General features: G+C 48.8%; 1 protein-coding gene across 3 annotated transcripts in view; it reads left to right on the forward strand.

Annotated features, from left to right (window-relative positions):
• Positions 1 to 4,979: 4,979 nt before the first annotated feature.
• The window catches only part of FLNB (filamin B), a 70,858-nt gene continuing 49,655 nt past the window's right edge, over positions 4,980 to 26,182 (forward strand). For 2 of the 3 annotated variants that reach the window (XM_062610773.1, XM_062610774.1), the window contains exon 1: positions 4,981 to 5,366. In XM_062610773.1, coding sequence (XP_062466757.1) covers positions 5,018 to 5,366 — 349 coding nt within the window. In that variant the 5' untranslated portion in view covers positions 4,981 to 5,017. Of the gene's footprint in view, positions 5,367 to 26,182 lie in introns of all 3 variants that reach the window. The other variant, XM_062610775.1, reaches the window with a different exon arrangement.

Consider the following 26,182-nt stretch of genomic DNA (forward strand, 5'->3'; position numbering starts at 1 on the left):
TAAAGCCCAGTGAATAGTGTAGGGTGAGAAGAAGATGTGCGGTGTGTTTGAAATTGTTCTCTGGGTGCTGCTCCAGGGAGCTGTGATTGCTGAGCCAGGATCAGGGCTGCCAGCTCCGTGGCAATGCCATTAATGGTCCCTGCGTCATGACATCCCATCAAGTTACAGTTTCTGTGGCTGCTTGAAAAACCAACCCTCTAACTGGTTTGAGCCTCAGCTTCTCTATCTTTACCGTTACTGGATTAGCAGATGAGTCCTCTCATGGTGCTGTGAGGATTAGCAGCTGCACAGTTTTGAATGTGCTATAATGTATTTTATGGCATTTGTAGTGCATGGCTTTTGTTGCAATGCACAATGCTGTCCTGTGTTTGGATAAGGCTATTATGGGCCAAGAGTTATAAATATTTTAAATCTCATGATAAATTTTTAAAGCTACCTGGGTGCTATAGCCCATGGCCCAGTTACTCTTTTTCCAAGCCATTGCCCTGACAACTTCCAAGCTTACGAACCATCAGGGTGCTGTGGCTTTGACAGAAACCTTTAGAAAGGATGGAAGCATCATGCAGGCTTTTCACCACACATTTCTGTTGAGGTGGTTTGCATCTTCAAAGTTATTTGTGTGGGGTTAGCTGTGTTAGTGTGGGAAGAATCAGTGCTCCTTGTGTATGAGCAGCACCACTGAAATCTTTAAAAGGTGACATTTCTACTTGCACAGATCTTCAGAAAGGCAGCAACTGAACCATGATTTGCCAGTGGTAGAGGAAAGCTGTTTCACCTGTGAAGGCTCAGCCCTGAATCCTCAGCCATGGCTGATTCCCGCTTTAAGCAAACTCGGCAGATATTGGATTACCATTTGATATTAATTCTGATTCTTGCCCTCTTACGATCAAAGCAAGCTGTTGCAGAAGAATGCGTCAAGCAGAGTGCATGTAGTGTCCCAAATGGCCGGGATCTCTCATCAATAGCCCATGATCCGGAGGAATCCAAGAACATATCATCACATGAGACTGTGATAAAGTTGATTACCCTGGAGCAGACCTCAGACTTCATTAGTCACCATATCATGCGCTGCCTGTCCACTGATGTCAGCGAGGGCCGCACCACTGCTCCCCCCACCCTTCTGCTTTTGCAAGCCAGGCTGATACAGACCTTTCCTGGACGAAACAGTCTGTGGTCAGAGCAGCTATTTCCCCTGCTATTTAGGATACTCCAAAAATGGCAAATGTCCGCTGTGCAGTCCCACAGTATGCTTCCAGGGTCTCCACAGATGTGATAAATAGTCTTTGCTGAGATTAGATTTCCATTAAGGATTATCACTGATCCCAGCAAGAGCAGCAGCAGACCTATAAAGGCCAACCAACTTTTACTTACCTTTACAGTTTAAACTCTGCTCCTGATTCTGTTATTCCTGCCTACAAAGCAACTCTCTATAAATTCATGGAGCCTAATGCCATATTCTGGTTTGAGGGACATTCTTTAATGTCTTTTTGCTAAAAATAGAGAAACCAAATGCCATTACAATTCATTCCATTTGCCAAGGCTGCATTTTCAGACACAAAAGATTCTGAGCAGTTCTATGATAAAACAGTAAGTACATGGCAGTGGACGATCTCCACCACTGGATGAACAGGATATTTTTGAAGTCTAGCCTTGCAGTGAATTACCATTAAGAGGGAGGAAGAGTTCTTTTAGTGGAAAAAAATCAATACTGTGTTCCTGCAGCTGCTTAAAGGGAACCAAAAGAAGCAATGACAATGTTCTTCCTTCCTCATATCTGCATCTAGTGAGCAAAGCAAGAGGTGGGATGGAAAGATCCTTGTCATACAGGACAAATGAAAAGGAAAAAGTATTTGCCCCAGAGCACAGTGTTGAAATCTCCCTCCCTCTCTGCATATACACATATGTCCACACAAATATCTACCCATATAAATACACACATAAGGTATCTCTGCAAGGCATACATTAGTTTATTTGTAATAACACACAGTACCAAGACAGTATTCTAGCAAGTACAAATTCTTGGGTTAGCCTGTTTTTACTTCTCTGCCTCCTGATGAAACTTGAAACATGTGTTCACTTGTGTTAAAGTGCCCTCCAACTTCATTTCAAATGGATTCCAGTTTTTCAGGCCAAACATGACCCCAAGAAGAATCCAGTCACGGAGCAGCACAGGGGAACTCTCTCATTTGTAGAGGAGGACAAAGCATTGATGCCAGAGGATCTGCCTGGTGCAGTGGTTACTGCTACAGCCAGGTGCTATACTTGTGGCCAGGCAACTCCCAGGCATGGTGCTTCTCCTGGTCTCAACACCCATGCAGGCAAAGGGGTGCATGCGGGAGCTGCCCCTCCGCTGCCCATCCACCAGAAGCATTGCTCAGATTGCAGCTGGGAGGGTCATCTGTGAATGGGGAGGAAGGAAAGAAGGGAGGAAGGAAGAAAATAAGATCTGTTCCTCTGAGCAGAAATTATTTTTTTCAATGTATTCTTTTCCCATAAAGCAGTCTTTGTTTCCCAATAATCAGGATGCCTTTTGCATCCTGATTGCTTTCATGATTATTGGGAAACAATAATTCTGTTCAAAAGCCCTGTGTTCAAATTCTGTTCAAAAGCCCTGGGATGTGCAGGGAAGGGCAGCTGTGACACGGGCTGCTACATCCAGACCATCAGCATCCCAAGGTCCCCGTGTGGTCCCAAGCAGCAGCAGCCCCAGCTGTGCTGCTGCCCTTCTCCTGAGGCTGATGGGGTGAGCTGGGCTTACATCTCCTCACCAGCTGAGGAAAACATCTGTTTTCATGCCTCAGTGCTTCTGGTGGAATGGGTGAGGGAAGGGAAAGAGGAAGGGATGGATGTGGATGGATGGATGGATGGATGGATGGATGGATGGATGGATGGATGGATGGAGTGGTGCAAAACCACTAGAAGAAATCCCTGTCCTGATGTGTGCAGAGCATATTGTTGAACAGTAAATTGCTAGGATGAAAATTTTCTTTGCTAGGCCTATGGAAACAATGACCTTTACTGAAAATTTTAGCTAAATATTTAAGTTAAAAATGAAGGTTCTGGTGCTGATTCTGCCTTTTTCCTGTTTAAATTTTATTCATTAATTTTGTTGCAGAAAAAAAAAGAAAGAAAAGGCTGCGGCTTCAACTTTCAGTGTGGTGTGGGTGCTAAAGAATATTTAAGAGAGTGTGCATTACTAGGTGCAGGAGTGGAAAGGAACTGAAATTAAAGTGTTATAAGCAATCACCTAATCCGGATGTGGAATGGTTGCTAAGGCGTTCCAACACAGGCCAAAGTCAATAAGCAATTAGGATCCATTAAAGATGAAGTATGGGGTGATGGGAGAAAAGCCCTTGAGAAAAGGCTCAGCTTCACGTTTCCAGCCTGCTTTCCCCTGGGGAGCTCCTCGTGGTGGCATGAGCTGGGGCACCTCTGCAGCCTCTCACTGGTTTTGCTCTGTAAATATAATCCCTCAATTAAAGACATTTTTCATTTGAATCCTTCTTGCTGCTTGGCTCAGTGATTGAGGAAAGGATTTTGGCTGCTGTGCCATGAGATACACCTCATCTTTTCAGTAAATTAAATCTGATTTCTTTGATAGTTTTAAAACAGGAGGCAATGCTGCTTGGGGACCAATGGAAGTTTAGGCAAAACTCCCACTTTACCTCACCTCTTTGCTTCTTTCTTATTGTCTTCTGAACAAATGTATCTAATATAGCTTGGTCTGGGGGAAGGAGCTGTTGGGTCACTGGAGAGAAACCACAGTGCCACCCTTCAGCAAAGGTGTAAGAATAAAACCCTTGAAAGAAAATAATTGGAAAACTGCATTCTAATTTTAGTGGAGAGTGGCTATGGACATTTAATTCAATTAGACCTTATTGATTGTCTTTTAATGGATTTGTTTTCTCTGACAGACTCCCGCATCTTCCAGCGTGACAGCCTTGCTGTGAACCAATCCACACGCATACACCTCGCTTGAAATTGGTGGAGCAGCTCCTGGTAGCAAAGCCAGCACTGTAAGTGTGCGGGATCAGCGAGGTGGGCGAGGGCGAGCGGGTGGGCACCGGCTCCCCCGGGCAGGGACACCCCCGCAGCTCTCACTGCCCCAGTGTCAGGAGGCATCTAGCAACCTGCGCAGATCGGCTTGTAGCCACGGGAGATGGGACAGTTCAGTTGACTGTTTGCTGTCAACAAATGAGTCAGCGGCAAGTCACAGCCTTGGATGTCAGCAGGAGTGGCACACCAGGAAATCAATCACAAAAGAGGGGGGGAGAGACCTTCCCCCCCCTCACCGTCCCGAGAATTTAAGCCTTGCTTGAGTGCTTTTTGCAGTTTATGTTTTCTATGTATGTCCGGTAAAAGGGTGCGTGCCAGCACCGCGGGGGCTATCCCTGAGCAGCATGCTGTGGCCGGTGCGAACACCACCTCCGACGGCCGCACTGTTCCACCGCCCTGCGCCGGGAGCCCCCCGGCATTCCCTCGCCTCGCTGCAGGGCTCCCCTCCTTCCGTGCGGGGCGCAGCGCAGCGCGGCCCGGCCGTACACGAGGGGAACGGGGCTGGCCCCGCGGCCCCTTGCCAGAGCCAGGTGAGCTGCACTGGTGCCGCGCTGCCAGGGCACAGGGCTGTGCTCCGGCCCTGCAGCCGTGACACGGCGGCAGCTCCCCTGCCACGGCCACAGTCCCTGCCAGGCGAGGGTCAGCTCAGAGGGGTCCCGTTCCCGCAGGGGCAGGCTCGCGCGCTCCCGGCCCGGCCCCGCGCAGCGCCCCCAGCGGGGCGCGGGAGGTTGATGCGGCCGAGGGCGTGCCGCTCCCGGCGGATAAAGGCCGGGCGGCGGCGCGGGGCTCGCACAGAGCCGGGGAGCGGCGGAGCAGCCCGGAGCGGGCGGGCTGAGGCAGAGCGGGACCAGGCGCAGGAGCTGGGCGGCAGCTGAGCACTGCACTCCCTCACTGCAGGCGGCGGGCGGGGCGCGGGCGGAGCGGATCGGATCGAATCGAGGAGGCGGAGCGGGGCTGCGCCATGAGCACGCAGGCGCGGGGCCAGGGCGGGCGCAGAGCGGCTGATCCCGACGGCGAGATGCCGGCCACCGAGAAGGACCTGGCGGAGGACGCGCCGTGGAAGCGGATCCAGCAGAACACCTTCACCCGCTGGTGCAACGAGCACCTGCGCTGCGTCAACAAGCGCATCGGTAACCTGCAGCACGACCTGAGCGATGGGCTGCGCCTCATCGCCCTCCTGGAGGTGCTCAGCCAGAAGCGCATGTACCGCAAGTACCACCAGCGGCCCACCTTCCGACAGATGCAGCTGGAGAACGTCTCGGTGGCCCTCGAGTTCCTGGAGCGGGAGAGCATCAAGCTGGTCTCCATCGGTGAGTGCATCTCCAGCAGGTCGGGTTTAGGTTTTTCTCATTGTGTGTTTTTTCCTGCGCTGGGATCTTTGCCTCACAGAGCATGGACGGGATCGGGGCATGGGGCAGCCGCGGCGTGCTGCTGGTCGGCCCCTCGGGGCTGTGTGGTCGGCAACTGATGGGTTGCTGCTTTTTGTTTCTACAAAGAGCAAGTTTTGGGGGTGACGCGTAGTGTTGGTCTAAAGCTGAGTGTGCGGTGTGTGCTGTGAGACTGTCCCACAGCCCGGCTGCTGGCGCTGGCAATGCTCTCCTCTCTGCCTCGGCTTCTCTCTTAGTCACTAGTTCATAGGTGAGGCTTTCCTCTCAGGTCTCTTTCTGAAAAAAAAACAGTACCAGAGCATGTTCTCTCCCTGTGCAGGCAGTTTCCCTGTGTCTGGCCAGATGTCTCTGGGCCCTGGCAGGGTGCTGGAGCCTGTGTCTCTTGGGGTGGGTGACCTGTGTGTGGGTAGGTGTTACCATACGTGGTATAGGAGAGCAAGATTTACTCGCCAGAGCCCAGTAGATGATGCCAGTGTTCAGATTAGCGTGGATGCTTACCTAATCACAGTTGCAGCTTTTGAACAGGCTTGCGCTTTCTCCTGAATCTTTCTGCTGTGGTAGGTCGTGTAGGCAGAAAATGTACAAGGACCTCTGCTCACTCCAGGAGATGGGTGGTTTGAGCTAATGCCCATCCTGGCTATCACTAGGTTTGGCTATCAGTTGGAGGGTGCAATTGCTAGGTAACTGATGCTTTGCTCAGAAAATTAAAGCTGTTGGCATACATGTCAAATTGTAGATGATCCCTCAGGAATGCATGTGGTGACCGTTGGGGGAATAGCTCAGGTGTGGCTGCAGTGCAGTCTGTAAAGCAGTAATTTGAATGCCTGAGAGATCTCTGGGAAGGAATGTGAATGCCTTTTCTAGCTCTTTGCCAGATAACTGTAATTACTGCCTCCTGATGACTCTGGCCTGGATGAACTGCACAGCTGAATTTGGGTGAGTGCAGCGCTGCTCAGTTCTCCAAAACTCTTGGCCAAGGTGATAGCTTTTTCCCTTCAGAGGCTTTAGCTACAGTAACAAGGGAATATAAGCTATTCCAGTCTGGGGGAGACCTGGCTCTCTCTGAAAACCTGTGGCTGGGTGGAGTAAGTCTAGGTCCCTGTTGTTCCTCTCTACTAACTTGTAAGATCAGCTTTGGACAAATAGAGACTGTTGGGTCCCGAAAGGCTGATTATCCTCCTAGGGCAAAACAGCTAGTGTCCTTGCAGCTGGGAATGGAGCTGGTGCTAATTATTTACTTAGCAATGCGTTCCCTTTGCACACAGTAGGGTTTGAGTTGCAGCTGCGGACTCCTGGGCTGAGCTTACTTTTGCTAACATCAGAGCTCACCTTTCTTCTTCAGCTGCTGGAATAGCTCCTTCGCAACCACAGTGCTAACACCAGCCCAGTGTTCCCTCCTATTGTATTGTTTGCCCTATTAAAATGTAGCTGTTCCAGCTGCCTTCCTATTTGTCTGTGGGACTTCCCGAGGGCTGTGGGCTTGGGAGATCAAGGTTAGTCCGGTCAGGCCTGGCTTCCAGCGACTTCCTTTATAAGAAATGTTGCTGCAGCAGCACAGCTTCCTTGCTGGATTAGACTGAGCTGTAGGGTGGCCATAATCTTTTAAGACATGCCTAACTGTTTTGCAGCTTGCTTGTGTTGTGTTGGCTGTTAAAAAAACAAATTAAACGCCAAGCTCCTGAAAAAAACCTTGTAGCTGAAGCTTTGGGAGAATGGAATGGCTGTGGCTGCAAGTGCCTTTGCCATATCCCAGCCTCTGCACGAAAGTGGTACACAGCTCCATCTGTGCTGTGCCACCAGAGCTGGAGCCAAATGGTAGCACAGGAGCTCTACTGTACAGCCCTGGATAAACTGAGCCAATCCTGAAAAAACATCCTCAGTTTGCTTTCCAAAAAAGAGGTTCAAAGCAAGCCTTGTGGTGCTCCTCTTGGTTGAAGGGGCTGAAGCCTGTGCACCTCTCCTGCAGGCGCAGCATCTGCTGGGCTGACTACCTGTCTGTGCTGTGTTTCTCCCTGCAGGTTCTGAAGAACTTGGGGCTTTCTCTTAGTTTTCAGTCTCTTATGTGTTACTGAACAAAACCAAGGCTGTTACAGGGCCTGGAGCTGTGTACCAGTAAGGGCTTTTAGGTGGACAACTTTTATGTCCAGGTTGATCTTAGGGCCTGGGGTGTTTAGGGCCAGCTCTGAGCTAAATCAGCTGGGGAAACCTGACAGCTGCAGCTGCTGAATTTCTGGCATTAATAATGCCATCAGACCTCTGCTAAGTAGATGTGGTGCCTCTTCCAGTTATTATTTAACTTCCAGGAATTTTTTGGAAGCCATGTATTATGGCTCAGCTAATGCTGCTATACTACAACCACACTTTTAAACTTTATCAGTAGCGAGCTTTTGGCATTCAGGTTTTGTCCATTTAAAATAATTCTGCCTATACACAGAAATCAGTTAAATTTGTAGTGTTTAACCGTGAGATTTTCTGATGCACAGTCAGAAGTCCAACCTCTCCTGCTGCTCTTACCCCTTCTTTAGCTTCTGCTCAGAGTCTTCTGGTTGTTTTGGATGCTTTCCTTCTAGGCATGAAGTGCCTTCACTTCAGTGCAGATTCAACTGTGTATGTGGTCTACTGTAAAAACAGCCATCCCACAAAGATGGGATTGGAAGCTCTGAAAAAACTACTGTGTGGGCAGGTGACTACTACTACATTGAGTTTTCTGCCTGACACAAGGTGGCTGCTGTGCTACTCAAGTGTTAAAGTGTCAAGTCTTGCTTTTTATTTGTCTGCTAGACTGAGATAATTGCAGATTCCTGGGTGCTGAGTGGCATATGCAAGGCACTGGGGAGTAGGATGCCAGGAATGCAGAGCACAAGGGCTTAGCTCTTGGCTGAAGGAGCTGATCAACTTCACAGATTACTTTGTATGAGACCCACATTGTGCCTTGGTAAAAGCCACAGCAAGTGGCAGAGAAAGGGGGATTGAAGCTAATTTGGCTTTGAGCTTACCCCTGGAAACCCTGATACCAGGCAATAGGAGTTAACTGATTTAACTTGGAAACAGAAGCATTTGGTGTTTGAAGCCTGGCAGGTGGTTTCAGGCTGTGAGCTGCCAAGTTGCACCGAAGCTTGCAGCTGGCAGGTCCTAGGTGCATGCTCCTGGGCTGTTCAGTACCTGTTGGCAGTGTCCTCATGGCTGCTTCTCACCCAGCAGCCCTGTATTGCTGGCAAAGGCAGGATGGGTGCTGAGCAGCTGGCTGGCTTGGTTTGTAAAACTGCAGTTTTGGATTGCCAAAGTCAGATTGATTAAACTGAAAAACGTGGTTTCTCTTTGCTGGGTTGCACTTTCACCAGGTAAGTGCCTTGCAACTGCAGGATGTCAAGTGGTGATGCAGGTAAATGGATGGGCAGGGGCCATCCATTTGTCAGGTGGGCTTGGGGTTAATGACCAAGTACTTGATACATGCACTGTACTCTGTAGTGCAGACCTCCAGCGTGCTCATAAAGATGGAAGTATCTTGACCTGAGCTGGAGTATCTCATGGAAATCTCATTTTAGAAAAATAATGGAATACCAGCTTTCTTCCCTAGGCTACACTGAAGGGTGACAAAGCAAATCTAGAGGAAAACTTGGTTCTTTTATAACTTGGTAAGTGTGTTGTCCTGTGATGCCTAGAGCTAGGTGCTTGAAAACTGGGAAAAGAAAAATGTGTTTTCAGCCTGTGTATACTTTGGGTCTCACTCTGTCCCACTCCAGGTGCTATTAACACATCATAAGGACGTAGTCAAAATACTCTTTGATTTTTTTCTGCTGTTTACCTGTGACTTCCCTGGAGGCTGTTTCCTGGAAAATATCCAGTGTGTCTTGGATGCAGGTTTCTGCTACTTGGAAATGTGACACTTAATTCTTCCCCTCAAAACCTATTTTTGATAGACTGGCAGTGGGCCTCACGGCTGGAGACTAGAGGTGGCTTCAGTTTCTGAGGGTGTTTGGTCTGCTCAGGATCTTTTGTTTCAATAGTTGGACTGCTGGTCAAAAGTGAAAGTGGCTTTGCATGAGTTACTTGCTCCAAGTGACAGGAAACTTTAAGGTAGCTCACACACACACTGTTCTTGTGTTCTTTTACATATGAGTGGAAACTTGTAAAGTGATCAAACTTAGGTAAAATTACTTGGGACCAGCGAGACTAATGCACTAAACAGCTTTTTCATTTAAGGCATTGAACACTTTGCCAGCTATTCAAGAAGGACTGAAGTCTTAACTGCTCTATATTCCAATGCCATGTCCTGTATTGATTTACATGGGGATGTTTAAATCTAAATGGGTCAGCATAATTCTTTTTCTAGCCTACAACTGTAATCTAAGAACATGGTTAGCCTTGTGTGTGGCCATGCTCTTGCACTGCCAGTATTGTTCGGTGTCTGCTCCAAGCAATGGGGAATAAAACAATGGTCTCTGAGTCCCCCAGGCTGCAGAGGAATTCTGTTTTCTCTGAACCTCAGAAACAGACTTTGATGTGCAGCTGGTTTAGGACCTGGACAAGCCCCTGCCAAGTTTAGCACATATGCTGAGCAAGCACACCAGAGTGAAACAGTGTGTTGCAGGTGATGCTGGCGTGAATAGATCTGCTGTGATATTTGCCATTTCTTCTCTGCCAGCATCAGGTGGACCTGCCTGTGGACCTATCCTCTGCTGCCTGGTGTGCTGCACAGTTAATGAATATAGCACCTGACTTGTAAGCTATTACAATAATGAAGATGCAAAGCTCAGCAACCCAGGTTTGGCTCTGTTAGTGCTTGGTACTGGTGTGCCTGAAGAGCCTGTCCTAGTGGCTGTTGCTTACGAAGTGTCAAGCCTGAGTTTGGCTCTTGGTGAGGTAGCCAGGCTTTTTGTGGAGAAACCTGTAGGTTCCTGTGAGATTTCTTGGTTTGTGTGTATGTACTGTGATAGTACTGTGGGTCCTGTTCCAGAGCACCCACCCATGGGGAAGGGGAATCATCTTCATGCAGGTGCACCAAGGTAGTGATGGGCATGTGTGGTAGATGCGGGTAGGTGAGGATGTGTTGCTGCAGTCTGCTTGGACTCTGCAAGAAAAACAGCATCAGATGTTCTAAGCCTGTCTAAGGAAGGAAATACCGTGTAGCTGCGTGTTAACTGCTGAGGGAAGAAGCCAAAACAAAAGATATATGGAAAAAGGTTAAGGGAAGGCACTGCCCATCCTTGTAGGAATTTCTGAGCAGTCTTTGCTACAGCCTTCATTGGATGCCAGTGCTCACAAACCTGTTTGTTGCAGGCCGACTTCATGCTAATAGTGTGGAGGAAGAGGTATGTGCCTTTACATTGTGTTTGGAGAAGTAAATGTAGCGGTTCTCCTGAAAACACTGTGTCTGTGAAGCCTGTGCTGGATGCTTGGGTATCTTTGCTGGATTGCTCTAGCAGTATGTGTGGTAGAGGTGAATACTCACCCACCCATCTTGCAACTGCTGCTTGGGTGGGGTGAGCAGAGCAACCCTTGCTCTTCCTGAGAGCTTGGCCTTGGGTTCAGAGTTGTGTCAACAGAGATCTGAGGTTCTCAGCTTCTGGGCTAAGCAAGCTCTGCCTGTTGATGTGGATTAATGCAGTGATGGTCAAGCGAGGTCTTTTTCCCCTAGGTCTTGCTTCTAGGGACTTGGTGCAGGCTTTTCCCCCCAAGGCAGAAGTTTCTGTAGCTTGCACTCTTGCCTGTTCGTGTGTCTCCTGAGGAAGGACCCATGCTCTGTAATCTAATTGGGAAGACGCTTTCTTCCAGGTCATCATTAGGAGATAAATCCTAGTTCCTGTACTTGAAAGCCTCATACTGGGTGTGTGTTGCATCATAACCAAATGGTTGTTTGGGGTCTGATGTGGTCACCTGTCTGCGAGCCTCCCTTAGCTTTCTAACCCTCCTGCAACTAGCCTTGAGTGTTGGAGGTGATTACATAGTACCTGGTATATCATCACAGTGAGGACTGACTGCTGTGGTGGGCATGGGTTTAGCTAGTGAATTGCAATTCTTTGTGTGAACACTATTCTGCTGTAAGCAGTTGAAGTCTAACATCCGTAGTGAGATGTATGCAGTGTCTAGTTCCTACTGTGCTACTGCATGGCAACTCTAATACTCACAACCACTACAAGAATAAACTGGATTTTCTGTTTTTGTTAGTGAAAACAAGCTAGGCCACTTCAAACAATACCCAAATGAAGCCTTGCCCAAGTCCCTGGGGAACCAAGGGTTGCCTTGCATATTCTCCCTTGTGCTGAGTAACACAGCAGACGCTGCCCTGGAGCTGCCTGGGGTGGGCAGAGGATGGAGCAGTTGAATCCTGTCTCTCCTGGTGTGATGGTCTGGGATTGTTTGGACCTCCTGCTGATACTGCCCTTGGAAGAAAGCAGCTGTGGCTCTCTAAGCTGTGTTTCTGTCTGGGAAGAGTGGCCACATGTACAATTGCACTGTCTGACTGCTAATGGGATGCTTCCTCTGAGTCTGTAGGTCATGGTCCTCTGCTTGCAACTTGTAGAAGTAGACAGCCAATCTAATGGAAAGTAAGCCAATGTCTAAAGCATAAATTCAGCAGGTATTTCTGAGTTTTCTCAGGGTCACTGAATTATAGCAAGTTTCACTGACCAGTCTGGTAAGCTGGAAGTGGTTGAGCTTTGAACATCCAGGCTGGGATCTTTCCTGTGGAAGGGACAAACTGTCCAAACACCTAACAGCAGCAGCAGGTTGCATGAGGGGAGTCCCTGCCAATCTTACCCATAGCACAAAAATGGATGTGGGCTGCAATGACATCATGGACTGCAGCTCCTTCTCCCTGGCTTCAGGGCATGCCGTAAATCACGACGTGTTTGTCGGAGCATTGAATTACTCCAGCATGAGCTGGCCGTGCTGCGTGTCCTCTGAGGGTGAGGTGGGCACAGACAGACTGCCATGCTGACACCCAGCCTGCCTGCTGTGAGGAAGAACTTGGTCAAGGGCTGTCTCGGCAGCATGTCCTGGCATGGCCCAAGCACACGCTAGCAGGCTGTGCATCGCTGCAGATGGGACTAGCATGGCTGGGTGCTGTGCTGAGCACCCAGGCAGAGGCTGTGAGCAGCCCTGTGCTCTGCCCATGCTGTTAGGGAGGCTGTTGCTGTCTTCTGCAATCCTGGGTGGGGTTCAAGTGTTTTCACTGCTGGCCGCAGGCTCTGTGCACTGCGGCTCTGCTGCAGAGCAGTAACTGAAAGCTGTGGAGCCACCCTTCCTGCCAGCCCATGCATTTCCACCCTCTTCTTGTGCTGAAATCTGGGGTGTGCTACAAACGGCCTGCCTGTGAGATGGGCTCTGGGCTGAGCTGTTAAATGCAGCTCTGAAATGCCATTGCTGTGTCCTGCATAGGTGCTGTGAGCACATCTGGACCTGGGGGCTGCCCCAGCCTGACCTGGGGTGGGATGCTGGCGGCTGGCTCTCCTCCACCACTCGCAGCTCACAGTGATGTCAGGCTGTGCCGGGCGCCTCTGGCTGCCTACTGGTTTTGATTAGTCTGTGTCTGCTCTTGTGAGGACACAATGTATGTGTCTGTATTTCTGAGCTTATATTAAAGGGCACTGTTGGGATTGGTGGGCCCAAAGTGCGCTGTAGGTGGCAACTGGTGAGTTATGTTGAGTAAACAAGCTTTGAAAGTCTCCTCTGGAGCCCTGCAGCAGAAGACACAGTATTCAGAGCTGCTCTGAGCAAACACCCATGGTACGTGCATCTGAAGGTTATTCAAACACACAAGAGGAAATACTGTTCCCCTCAGCTAGATACTAACATGCTCTATCTATGCTTCCTTTAATTGATATAATTAACTGTTTTACATTCCCTTTGCTCACAGCAACCTTAGAGCAGTAGGTGCAGCAGGTTTAGTGGCCTTCCCATAGGCAAATACTGGCAAGCCAAGTCTTGGAGCTATTTTAGATTTCAGTGCTAACACATGGATGAGTAGTCTTGGAGGTCTCCTTTACCTTCGTGCAGATTATCCCTTTATTGTAAAGTGGGTGGTAGCAGCAAGTTCCTCTGGGCTTGGACTACAGGAGTGAAGAGCCTGAGCTGGTGGGTATGTGCAAGGTCCTGCATTTGTTTGGCACATCTCCCTGGCTGGGAAGTGGCCATATGACAGATGCACCTTGTATTGATCGTGGTGTGAGACACAAATCTTGGATTAATCTGTCTGTTTGTGATCCTTACTACAGAATAGAGAACAATGGCTTGCTAAACAAAGTGCGTGTCTAACTGTCATCTTGATGGCGCAAGATACCAAATGTTACTTCAGCATCATGTCTAGACAGTGAATTTCTTAGGGTTTCCTTTTCTTTGCAAGGCTTGGAGTAATTCTGCTGCTTGTTCTCCCAAACAATCCAAAGCCCAGGCACCTTTGAGCCTGCTCCAGCACTGGAATGCCACTGTGGAGCTGCTGTTTTCTGTGTCAGTGCTTGTTGTGGTGGTTCTCTGAGCAGTTGTCACTTGCTCGGCTTGTTATCAAATTCCGCTGTGGGGGAAGAGTTGGTGTCTGAGCAGACTGGCTGTGGGAAGACTCGGGATGCTAATGGTGTTGTTACAGCTTTGTTCTGGCTGTTGATTAACAGTGTGGCTGCGTGTAAATATTTGATACCTTATGTAACTGCTTGAACAAAATCAATGATCTAATTAAAAGTTGAATCAAAACAGCTTTAGTTGTCTCTGAAGATTATTTCTTTTGGTAACTCTTTTAGGCTTGTGGTGAAACTGTAGCTAAGAAGAACTAGAAGAAATAGGCTGGTGACTGCAAGGAAACTTTGTGGTGACTCTTGAAAGGGTAGTGACTTCCAGTGCCACAGTCCAAGCTCAGTTGTGCTGGACCCTGTGGCTGTCAGATGTCAGGACAGACATATGGAGGCTTTTAAACTGGGACCACAGGACCCTCTATAGTGGTGCCATCCTAATGCTCTCTCAGAGCTTTTGGTTGTGTAGCCTCACGCTGTGTAGTGCTGGCTGAAGTGAATCTGACACTGAACAGAGGATGCATCATGTGTGCTGGGCAGCTGAACAGCTACGTCAGATGTGGGTGGCTAAAGGGAAGAGGGTCACTCTTGTCACAACCCAGTACAGCTGCTGTCAGGGAAGACCCCAGCTGGCAGAGGTTGGCTGCATGTTGATAAATCAGCTCCAACACTATTTCCCTGACCTAGCCTGAGTAGTAATAAGCAAGAGTGAGGATTGTCAGCTCAATCAAGTCATAAATGACCAAGTGAGATGTCTACTTGAGGGGCCACAAATCAGAGACCAAATAGTGCCTTCAGATCCTGATGGCCCTGACCTACAGCATGCCCTGGGGCTTCCCAGACCATTGCCAAAGCAGGCATGGCTCACAGGTAGCCATTATATGTTTTGCATCCCAAAAAACTTAGAAAAGCCTGAGACAGTCTTCCAGTGGTTCAGGTTCTCCTCAAAAATATAAGAGTGAAGAAGCACTTGTTGGATTCAGCTCGCTACTATTGTAAAGTGGGGCAGCCCAGCCCTGCTCTTGGTACTGTCACACCGGATGGTTAGCGGGTGCTGAGTGCGCATTAGTGAGGATTCTAATGACTTGCAGACATCTGCAGTTATAGAGATAGGAGCATGTGGGACTCCTGGACAAGGATACTGTGAAGATCTTGTCCCGGAGAATTAACCACATTACTGCCGGGATCCTCACTTGAGTAGATCCCAATATACTGCTTTCTAGCAGGAAATGGTTTGGAGCTACTCTGCTAGGGTCAGCTGTCAGGATGGTTTACTCTGCCAGGAAAGCACCAGAACAGCAGACTCCAGTGAGAAGCTTCTAGTTCAGACCCCAGAAACAGTGGAAATGTTTGGTGTTTCCTGGACGGAAAGCCCTGATTCTTGCAGGGAAGCCTCCTGATGTTAGAGTCATAAAACCCTACTTCAGAGCTTGCTGTGGTTTTGTAACCTAGCTCAGAGTTCCCTGTTTAAAGAACCACCTCTTCTGATATAGATAAATAATTGAAAACTGTAACTTCAACAGTTTTTAAGTGCAAGGAGGAGAATTGCACTGCTTCATCTGAACTGCTGCAACTGTTGGTTGAAAAATCTGCCTAAGGCAGAGGAAGCTTTAATATTTTAATTAACCAGCTTTATTACTTTTAAGCATAGGCTTTAACAAGCTGCAGAATATTCCATGCTCTGTATGTAAAAGAAGTAGCTCAGGCTTCTGAAGCAGTACCTGGACAACAACAGTATTCAAGCTCAAGTGCAGAAGCTGAAAGGAGCAGCCTAGTTTTTGTCTAGGAGTAGCATAAACACCTACGGGGCTCTTGTTCTGCCTGGACTGAGGTAATAGCATGTTACTAACATTAAGTGTTGATAACAAATGAGGTAGCCTAATGCTGTACGTAGCTGGAAGGGGTATGGGAGGTCAGCAGAGAAGTGTAGCTTACAGTGTTGCTGCAGTTGTTCCAGCTCTAGCAAAACTGCCTCTAGAGCTATTTTTTTTTTGTGTTGTGCTAAAAATGTGAAATACAATAGGCTTGCAAATGTGAACAATGTGAGACTGCAGATTAAAAATGAGGTCTTGCATCTGGTGAGGATTTGGGTAATTGCCTGTACCCTGCTCAGTCAGCATGTGTGTGGTGGAGGGCTGTCCCTGGAGACTAGGGATAGAGCTGCGAGCTTGTGAAGTCTGGAAAGACTTGTGCGAAGTCTTGAAGTTGGAAGATTTGAAGTTGGAAGATTTAGAAGTCCAGGCTCCGGGGAGGAAAGGTGGTATCCTGAGCACTGGATAGCTCAGGAGTTGCTGTTAGCAGCCAGAGCCTGTTATGGCTGAGCAGCTCCTGACAAAGTTGGATTAGACTGAGCAGAGCTGCGCCTGCCCCTTCGGAGGAGGACCCAAGCAGAGCCCATGGCACAGGACACGCGTGCTGGAAAGCAGCCCTGGGGGCTGGTGCTGGCCAGCTTGTAGCACCTGGTGTGAGCCATGGGGGTGCCTTGGGCTGCTTGGAGCAATGCAGAACTTGCACATCTGAAGCAAAGCTTTGCTGTGTGGTGAGTTTGGGTGGGAGGAGTGGGTACATGGTCTGCGCAAGCATTGCACAGCTGTGGCTAATATGTGCTCAAGCTGTACCACTAATCCCATATGGTCCTCTTTAAGGTGTTCAGAGACCACCCATGCAGGCTGTGCCTCTGCAGATTCACCACTGCTCTCCTGCTTATGAAAGCTCCACTCAAAAGAGGTCTGTCTGATAGCGGCTGCCATCGTTGGATGAATTACCGGGGCCTCAAGCCAAGTGTCTATTCCTTATGTTAGCAGCTTGTAGCTGGAACCGTATAAACGCTGAGCTATCCTGTGTGGGATGCTAAACACACAGGACTTCAGTCTGGACCGTGCAGGGCGAGCCTTGTGCTGTGTGCACATGGAAGTGTGTTTACTGCTGGGTGGCACAAGTATACAAAAATATGTTCAAATGACTCCACTGCTTTCATCACAAAGAGGGGAAAGCTTCCCCTTTCAAAAAGCAGCTGCCTCTTGAGGTGTTCTTCACTGAATATTTTTTTTTTAGTTAAAAATTGAAGGAAAGTGGCCTTCTTCCTCCTTGGACTGGCATAGTCATGGTTTCCAGGAGGGGAGGGGAGGTGTCTGTATGTGAAAGCTCATGAAGAATTGACATCTAGCTGGCTTACACACAAAAGCATTAAGACCTCTTCATAGTGGTCATGGAAAAGCAACAGTGTCTGCCAAGACCGCAGGGGTGCACAGTGGATGCATGTTTATAGTGACTGTGCAACTGCCCTGAGCATCCTCACATCTGTGCAGTGCGTGGTGTGGGGCTGCTTTCCGTGCTGGATACTTATGTCTGGATGTCAAAATGAAGTGTTGAAATGGCTCAGATGTTGGATTTCCGAAGTGGCCGTTTCTATCTGCAGAAGGGTACAGTTGCACGTGTCATGGTTTAACCCCAGCTGGCAACTCAGCCCCACACAGCCCCTCACTTGCTTCACTGGTGGGGTGGGGAGAGCTTCAGAAGAGAAAAAGTGAGAAAATTCATGGGTTGAGATAAGGACACTTTAAGTAAAGCAAGGAATTACTTCACCACTTCCCATGGTCAGGCGGGTGTTCAGCCACCTCCAGGAAAGCAGGGCTCTGTCATGTGTAGCAGTGACTAGGGAAGACAACTGCCATCACTCCAGTGTCCTCCCCTTCCTTCTTTTTTCCCGAGCTTTATATGGTAAGCATGATGTCCTATGGTGTGGATTATTCCTTGGGTCAGTTGGTGTCAGCTCCCAACTCCTGTGCACCCCCAGCCTCCTCTCTGGTAGGGTGAGGCTCAAGAATGACCTTGACTGTACAAGTACTGCTCAGCAATCACTGAAACATCCCTGTTATTTATCAACACTGTTTTCAGCACGGATCCAAAACAGAGCCCATACAAGCTACAATGGGAGAAATTAACTCTATTGCAGCCAAAACTAGCGTAGCATGTTAGAGACTGATTACCTTTCCTATTGCTTCTCAGTGACATGGTAGGGCAGATGGCTTACGTGCTGATAAATTCTGGAATAACTTTGTCCCTAAGCTACCGAGCATCTCTAACAGGGTGTTTTGCTTAAATACTTCAAAACAAACCTGCATGAAGCAGTGCTATTAAGTGCTCAGAATCGGAGACTATCAAAACCAAGACAAACCACAAATCTCCTGTGCAGCTGAAGTAACTGGCAGGGTGTCTCACCAATCCCAGACCACACAGGGTGCTCCAATCCCGAGCACTTTGGTGCTGCAGTGTGGAGTGGAGATGGGTTGAGCAGCACAGGGCTGCATGAATGGGGATTTCCTTCAGACAGCCCTTTGCACAGTGAATCACAGTCAGTACAGCAATTCTGGTTGCAGATGGAAAAACTGAATCTTGGTGTCTGTTGTGGCCAGGGATTTCCCCAAACAGTAATCACTTCTGATAATTTCGAATGTGTTGGTTTTGGCCTCAGAAACTCCATCCATTGCAGCTTTCGTGCCTGGTGTCTACTACACAGAAGATGTTAGGCAGCCCTATCTGAATGGGCTCATTTATCTCGGCAGGATTTTACATGCCATTTCTTATAACTATCTTGACCTACACCCAGTGTGAGTAAACATGCTCTTCAGTAACGCAGAGGTCACTCTGGCGTCTGGAAACCTCGGAATTACTCACTGCTCTTCAGCCTCGCCGAGGCGGGGTTTTCTTTGCAGCTTCATCTCTTGCACCTTTTCCATCTCCAATGTATGCTGGTGCCTGAGGGTGGATGTTCTTGTTGGTCCCCTGCCCTGAAGCTCAGTAGCCTTCCTTCAGTAGTATAAAAGACCACGCAGTGCCAAGGACTTGTCCCCTAATGCCTCTGCCAGCCCCTCGGAGGTCTTTGTAAGAACTACCCAGGTTTTTAACCTTGAAGCAACCTGAATTGACCTGGTGAGATTTAGGATTACCTTAATCCTGCAGAGGTGGTTACAGCACTCGCATGCTTCAGACACAATTCTTAGTTCTGTTGTCCTACACTTGTAGGATTCTGCCCCTACAGCTGCTTCTATCAGTGCAGCCTTGTTGATCGAGGCTTGGCTTTGCACTTGTGGAAGCACACCATGTGTTGTGAGGCGGTGCCGCTTTCTTTGTGTGTGTGTGGAGTAGCAACCTCATGACTCCCACACGAGTATTTTGTGCTAAGCTTGGACAGCTTTGCATTTGACTAAAATGTTAACGTCTCTCTTAAAGAGAGACTTGTTTCCTGTGAATTGGGTGGTGGTGGTGGTGTTGCTGACTTGGGTGTAGCTGCCTGCTCCAGTGTGCCGTGGGAATAAACGTACCGACCCCTGGGGAGCAGAGTCCTGGCACGGTCATTCCCCTTTCACTCCCATGCCCTGCCCAGAGGAAGGAGGTGTAGTTTGTCTCCTGCCCCTTGGTTTCAAACTCCGAGCCAAGTGTTTCTCGGCAGTGTGGCAAAGGCAGGACGCCTCCTTCCCCCGCCCGCCTGCCCTCCCTCCTTTAACAGAAATCCACTTTCCCGCATGTTGACTTCCCTTGACAAGTCATTCCTGAATGATTAATCAGCACGGGGGCAGCTTACGTTGCCCTGTCCCCATTGCTTCCTGGTGTTTCCCTCCTCCGGTGCTTGACCCTGGAGCAGCGGGGTGAGTGGTAGTGCGGGTCCGGGCCTGCAGCCCTTCCCATGGTCTAATCCCACGCTGCCTGGCCCTTTCTGGGAACATTCCCAAGCTGCCTGTTGCCCGTGGGGTCAGTGCACCCACTCTGCAGGGTGCTGCTATGCACCCTGAGCCATAGGGAAGCAGGAATGTCCTTTGCCTGGTGAGGCATGGAAGGGCTGCAGCCCTGTTCTTGCCTGGCTGCCACTTATTCCTGCCCTGAAGTGCAGAGCTCTGCAGTTGAAGGGGCTTAACATCCGCCAACACAGCGTGGGGCGCATCCACCATCCATGGCAGAGGGGAGCAGGAGCCACGGTGTCCCGACTGCTACCGGGGCCAGGACCGGCACCGGCGGGGCGTTGGGATGAGCTCAGCCACAGGGAATGCGCGTTGCTGGGTGCGAGGGGCTGTGCTCACAGAGCCCATTGTCGGGGCGGTTTTGGCAATGAAGTCATGGACGGTGGCGTGCCGTGGCAGGCCCTGCATGCTCGGGACAGCCAGAGCTGCTTTTCCATGGGCATGGGGGTTCCCATAATGGGGAGTGTTTCGGTGCCCCATGGCTGTGCCGGTTAACAGGCCAGGGTTTCGGGGTCGGTGCCGTGGTGGTGGCGGCTGGCGGGCTGCCCTGTGGAGCTGGAGAGGGGCTCGCTCGCTGTGAACAAAGCAGCACTCATGGAAACTTGCTGCGGTACAAAGGCTGAACATTCACACTCCCTTCTGTTTTTCCCTCCCCTGAAAAGGATCTGGAATAATTAAGGCAGCATTCCTGTATGTGGCTCAGCTGGGTATCAGCTCCATGGTCCCACAGCTGCGAGCGCGGACCTGCTTGGCAGTGAGCAACCGAGTCTGAAATAGCCAGTGTGAATGCCAGCTCTTATTATCCTGTGTTGCATCCTTACTCGCTGCTAATCCTGTCCCAGCAGTGTGCAGGCATCATGGAGCCCTCCTGGTGCTCATGGTGAAGATGCTCCCTAGGAGCACTTGTGGCAAGAGGCGGATGTGCCCTGACACTCCTGCCTCAGGCTGTTCCTGAACACCATATCAACACTTTTACCCTCTCATATCCATAACTTGGTATATGGCTCTTAAGGCAACAGAAGCCCTAGGTGTATTCAGACTGAAAGTATTAAGGAATTTGATCATAAGCCACCCGCAGTTTGACTTTTTTTCCCCTCCCACCCTAACAATTCCTCATTTTGAAATTCTTGACTTCTTCCAGCCCCCCTGGGTGTCTTCAGTTTCTCTTGGAGAAGCTGTGTCGGTTGTTGTTGCTCTTACACTGTGGGCTTTAACTTGCTTTATGTTATGCCTTTCTCTTCTGGATGTGAGATGTAAGTGGTCTCTGGATGCCCATTAAGAAGTCGGGCAGAGCTATTTTAATCTGTGCTTCACTTCTTTGAGCTTCGCTGGCTAGATTCTTTTTATTCTTTTCTGTATTAAAAGTCTATATGTTTTTGTTTTTTCTTGCCAAACCTACACTGAAAGGACTGGATTTGAACTTAATTTTATGGTTGCCTGATCCACCTCCTAAGAGGTCCTTTCCAGAAGCCAGCATGCACCAGTAGACAATACAAGGTGGTAGATGCATTAATAGCCTGAAGCTCTCTGGTCTGAATGGCTTCAAATCCAGTTAAAGTAAAAACTGTTGAAAAAGCTCTGAATTGTAATGTTTAATCTTTTGATTCATGAGTTTCACAAAGGAATCTTACTTTATTTTGTTAATAACCAGACACATTGGTAAGCATAGAGGAAAATGTTGTCTCCTTGCAACAAAATAAAAACCTATCACTTTTTTCCATCCTCCTGCCCGTGCTCAGACCAGCACTCAGTTACAGTTCTTACAGCTCTCCTCTGAAATGGCATTCTTCCTCTGAAAAACTCACCTTGGAAGAAGCTTGGTGGATCTGTTATGTACATGGTGTATCACTTACGCTTCCTGAAGGTACGCTTCCTCAGGTGATGAATGCCCTGAGGCTCGTTGGTGGAGCTGGCCACTGGCTGAGCCTTGGTGGTGCAGGAGCTAAGCTGGGAGCGGATGAGCTGAAAGCCTGCTGCTATGCAGGTAGGCTGGATGCTGAGAAACGGTTCTCCTATGGGTCACTGCACCAACTGCAAACAGTGCTGAGAAGCAGGGAAGCAATGGGGCTAGAGCATGTTGCTGTTAGAGGCTGGCAGGTCACAGCTAGGAATCTACAAAACTGGCCTGAGTTCAGCTGCCCTGGTGCCAACTGTGTGCAATAAGCACAGCCTTGTGCTTTTCACAGCCCAAGCTGGCTGCATGGGGCCAGGCAACAGCTATGGGCTGAGGCCCAAGAAGCTGTGAGGTGGACCTGGGCTTAAGGGTCTCTGGAGAAAATGGTTGCCGTATGTTCTTAAAGCACAGAGGAACCCGTGTAATTGATTTTAAGACATATTATCCCTACAGAGGATGCCGCTAATGTCTTTAGCAGGCGTGGTAAGCTTGTGAACACATACTGTATGCTTCAGCAAAGGATTTCCTTAGGCAGCTTGCTCAGCTCCATCTCATCTGCATACTTCTGTTTGGCATGCATGAGTGTGGAGCAGGGCTTTCGAAGAGCTCTGTTCAATGTGGAGTTCTCACTGTTGCAGAAGATTAAGCCCTAGTGAGAGCTTATTTTTTCTGTCCTTCAACTGCTATAGCTGATTAACAGTAGACAAGAATAATTAGAGGTGGGGAAATGCTTGGAATCTTCAAGGTACAGGGATTTAAAATTCCTACAGTGTCTACATAAATGATCCACAGCTGAGATGAACTTTGTGTGCTATACCAAGTTCCTTCCATGTCTGGAAATAAGGAGTAAGGGCTGCTGGTGAGACAGCTCCTTTGTGTAGTAGTAAAGGAGCATACATCTCAGGGGGCTCTTCTGTCTAGTGCATAAACCAGAATTTTAAGTAGGGAAGGCATCAAGATTGGAGAGAGTGGGCACTTCTTAAAGAAGCTGGATGCAGATGTCACATGTGAAGAGCAGCAGACTTCGCCCAGACTGTGAATAAGACAGTGTTGACTGCAGCCTCAACCAAGAAACTGCTTTAAAAATGAAGTTTGCCACTCAGAAGTTGCTTTTTCAGTCCTTCATTTGTTCCACAGCACTTTGAGCAGTCTGTATTACTAGCTCAGTTTAGTAAGGAAGCCGTCTGCTTTGGTAGCTTATCTTGTTTCCCTTAATTGTCCAACAGAAAATGACTTGCAGCTCTGCTCTAGGGCAGGGTTCAAGAAGCATTGCCGCAGTTCTTGTGCTTAATCTGATGCAAAGCAGGCTTGCACATGAGCAAAAGACACTGCTCACAAACTTGTTTGTAACACTGGGGCTTTTTTTGAATTGTAGAATAGTTTTGAAGAGACCTAGGGAAGGTCATGTAATTCAAGCTATGTACTGCAGGTAAAGTTCAAGGTTCTCTACTGGAGTAGATGAACTTGCAACCTTCAAATCAATGCCGGGTTGTAGTTCTGACATTTGCTCCTGGGGCAGCTGCAAGCACAGATACAGAGGACCCGGCTCTGCAGTGCTGGCGGTTTTCCACTTGGGAGGTTAGGTTGGGAAGTATTTTGTGGCCCAGGTCATAAAAATGACACACGTTTGTCTTGATGGTCGTATTGCTGGCTCAGGCTAGTCACGCTGCTGGCTGAAGCCTAGGCACTTTAACATCTTCCTTTGCGCTTTAAGGAGCGTGATATTAACAGTCCAAGTATAACATATCATATTAATTTTTAGTATAGAGCAACAATTATAAATCAGCTTGAGCAGTTACAACTTGGTTCCTTTTCAAGACTGAGACTGGTGGTTTATAATGCTGGCCTATGGAATTGCCATAATCCATTTTTTTGGGGCCAGTTGCCACGTAGTTAATAGGATAATAAAATGGTAAGAATTACAATCTAGACTCAGAGGTGTGATGGGGGAAGCAAACGAGCTCTGGTTCAGTCTGTTTTCCTCTTTACCCTACCAGGCAGGCACTTAAATTCTAATAGCTGACTAAGAAGCAGGATACTCCTACATAAAACTTAATGTTGGAGGCTATATATAGGCTTTTTTTTTCACAGAAGAGTGAATGCTTGATTGTTCAGTGCTGGTGTTGATTCTGCAGAACAGCTTATGTCTGGTTGGCAGGTTTTCCCTGCAGTCAGGCTTCAGGTCGCGTCGAGCTGCATCCCGACGCCAGGACCTCTCAGCAGCAGGCGGACTGCAGCCTGACCCTGCGGACAGCTTCTGCCTGCGTGCAGCTGGACGAGGGCTGCATCTTGTTTGACGGCAGTTGCTGTTTTGTTGACATTGGATTGCCATCACGTACTGTTAGAGGAGGAAAGCAAGTTGGAGTAACTGAAGCTAAAATGCATGTTGAACAGTGTAGGTGGAAATGCAGATTTGTGTTAAATCCAAATCTGAGTGTTTCTGCTTTTTCTGCTTCTTGGTGGTTTAGGACTGTGTGTCTAGCTGTGATAACTTGCAGACCGTCTGAAAGTGGTCACTAAAAGCATTAAAGAATTTGGAGTCAGCAGCAGAATGTCAGTAGGACTTGCATGTAACAGCCCAAAAAGTCTTTGTTCTAATTAAAAAAACCAAACCAAGCCCTCCAAACCCCTCACCCTTTCCCTGTTCTAGATGGCACCTCTAAAGTTGGTTGGTTGTGTCTCCAATTGAGCCGAAGTCCTCTCAGATACTGGTCTGAGGCAGGTGAGAGATCCTGTGGCATGGATGGATTCCTGCTTTGTGCCTGGGCTCCCCATAAATGCATCCTTTGAAAGTGTAAGTGAGATGGCTGTCAGCAGGTATCCTGCTCTGGTGCAGTGGTGTGACTCAACCTGTGCAGGAGCTTTGATCTTCAAAGCACTCATCTCCTTCTGGGTACAGTGAAACAGTGATCAAGTGCGCTCTGACACGCATGCAAGTGCATCTTGGAGATGTCAATGTAAGCATTGTAACGTGAATAAAGCAAATGATGCAGATTACCACCATTTCTCCAGGAGAAATTACATTAAAGCTGTCTACAGTGGTGCTGTGAAGAGTTTGCTCAGCCCCACTAAATTATCTTGGCGGCTGAGATGCGACAGCTCACTTCCTCCAAGCCACGGGAAGGCAGGGATCCGGTGGCTGTTGCCTGCCTGGAGAGGATCCTTTAATCTGCGGAAACTCGCCTGGTGCCATGGAGTAAACACACACTCTTCACTTCAGCTGAAAGCAGACAATCTGTTCCCGTCTACCTAATTCATTGATGCTGAAAGCCAAACACTGCTGATGGTGGAGGTGCACCCTCCTCGACTGTGGTTCTGAAGCACTCACCACAAGTGTGCCGTCTCCATATTGTAACTTTACAGTAAACTCCAGAGAAGCAATTGAGAAACATGGCTTGAAAAGGGCACTGTAAAGCTGCACAGTATAGATGGTGTGAGTAAGAAGTATGCCTAAAAGTAACTGTAGTAGGAAAGCAGCGTTTCAAGATCTGCTGTTGATGTAATCCGTTTTCCACCCTGTGATGGCCAGAAAAAGTGTCTTGAAGCAGACCAGGAAATAGGGAGAATCCAGTGGAAAGCCAGCTGAGCTGGGGTACACAGCAGTGTCTGCAGTAATGGTTGTTGGTGCTTAGGTGTCATTGGAAACACGTTTTTTTTCCGCTGCTCTAAAACCTTGGCAGTACTGCCCTGTCAGTGTGCACTCAGAGCTGGTGGGGGATGCTGCAAATCTGGTTGTACTGCGAAGGTTTCAGGGTTCCCTGGGACAGTGCTGTGCTCCCTGTGCAGGACCTGTTCATGGATGCTTCTCTTCCTGGGTGCCACTTGCATCTTAATGCCTGAGAGACCTTGAGGAGAATGCACTGAATGTTTTCAGTCAGTTAAAAAGGCAGCACTAGAGTAGAGAGGCTGAATGCTTGGGTGGAGCTGAGCTTTACACCAGCACTTGGAAGCTATGCCTGCTTTGGAGAGTCCTTTTATATATGGTGGTAGAGATAGTGAGCCAGGGTTGAGCTGCTGGTGGGATCCCCTGCAGCTGGGAGCAGGGTACCTGTGGGAAGGGAGCACAGGCGGTTCTGCTGAGTGCTGATAAGGTCTCTTGTCCTGCCCAGGAGTTCTTCTCCCACCATCTTCCCCACCCCAATTGAAAGCAGACAAGCCCTCCTACAAGCAGGCTTGGAAAAAATTACATCATGCCTGTCAGGAAGCTGGGAGGCTGCAAGAGCTTGCTAACTGTGCTAACAGAGTGCAGTTGTGGGATGGCACCAGCCCTGCAGAGGAAGAGCTGTCCCATTCCTGTGGTGACCTTTTCCTGTCACTGGGACAGCGGTCTGGGGCTGGCCTCTCTGGACCAGGCTAATGAGATGGGATATTCTTGCTTTCGATCTGAAGCTGTCTTGTGTACAGGCTCTGTTTGACAGGTCAAGGACCACTGCCCAGCCGTGCCTTCAGAGATGATGATGGGGTGCCAGAGGAAGCTCTGAGCACGCGGCTGAGTGCTGCAGTAACCGCAGTGCATCCCCTTATAACATTATTTATGTGCTGTAAATGTGAAACGAGCCGTTCTTTATCTCGATAACGTGAGGGTAGCAGTGTGCTCGAGGT

Source organism: Pezoporus occidentalis, unplaced genomic scaffold (genome assembly GCF_034315485.1).
Source record: "Pezoporus occidentalis ecotype Australia unplaced genomic scaffold, CSIRO_AGI_Poc_V1 ctg149, whole genome shotgun sequence".
NCBI lineage: Eukaryota > Metazoa > Chordata > Aves > Psittaciformes > Psittacidae > Pezoporus > Pezoporus occidentalis.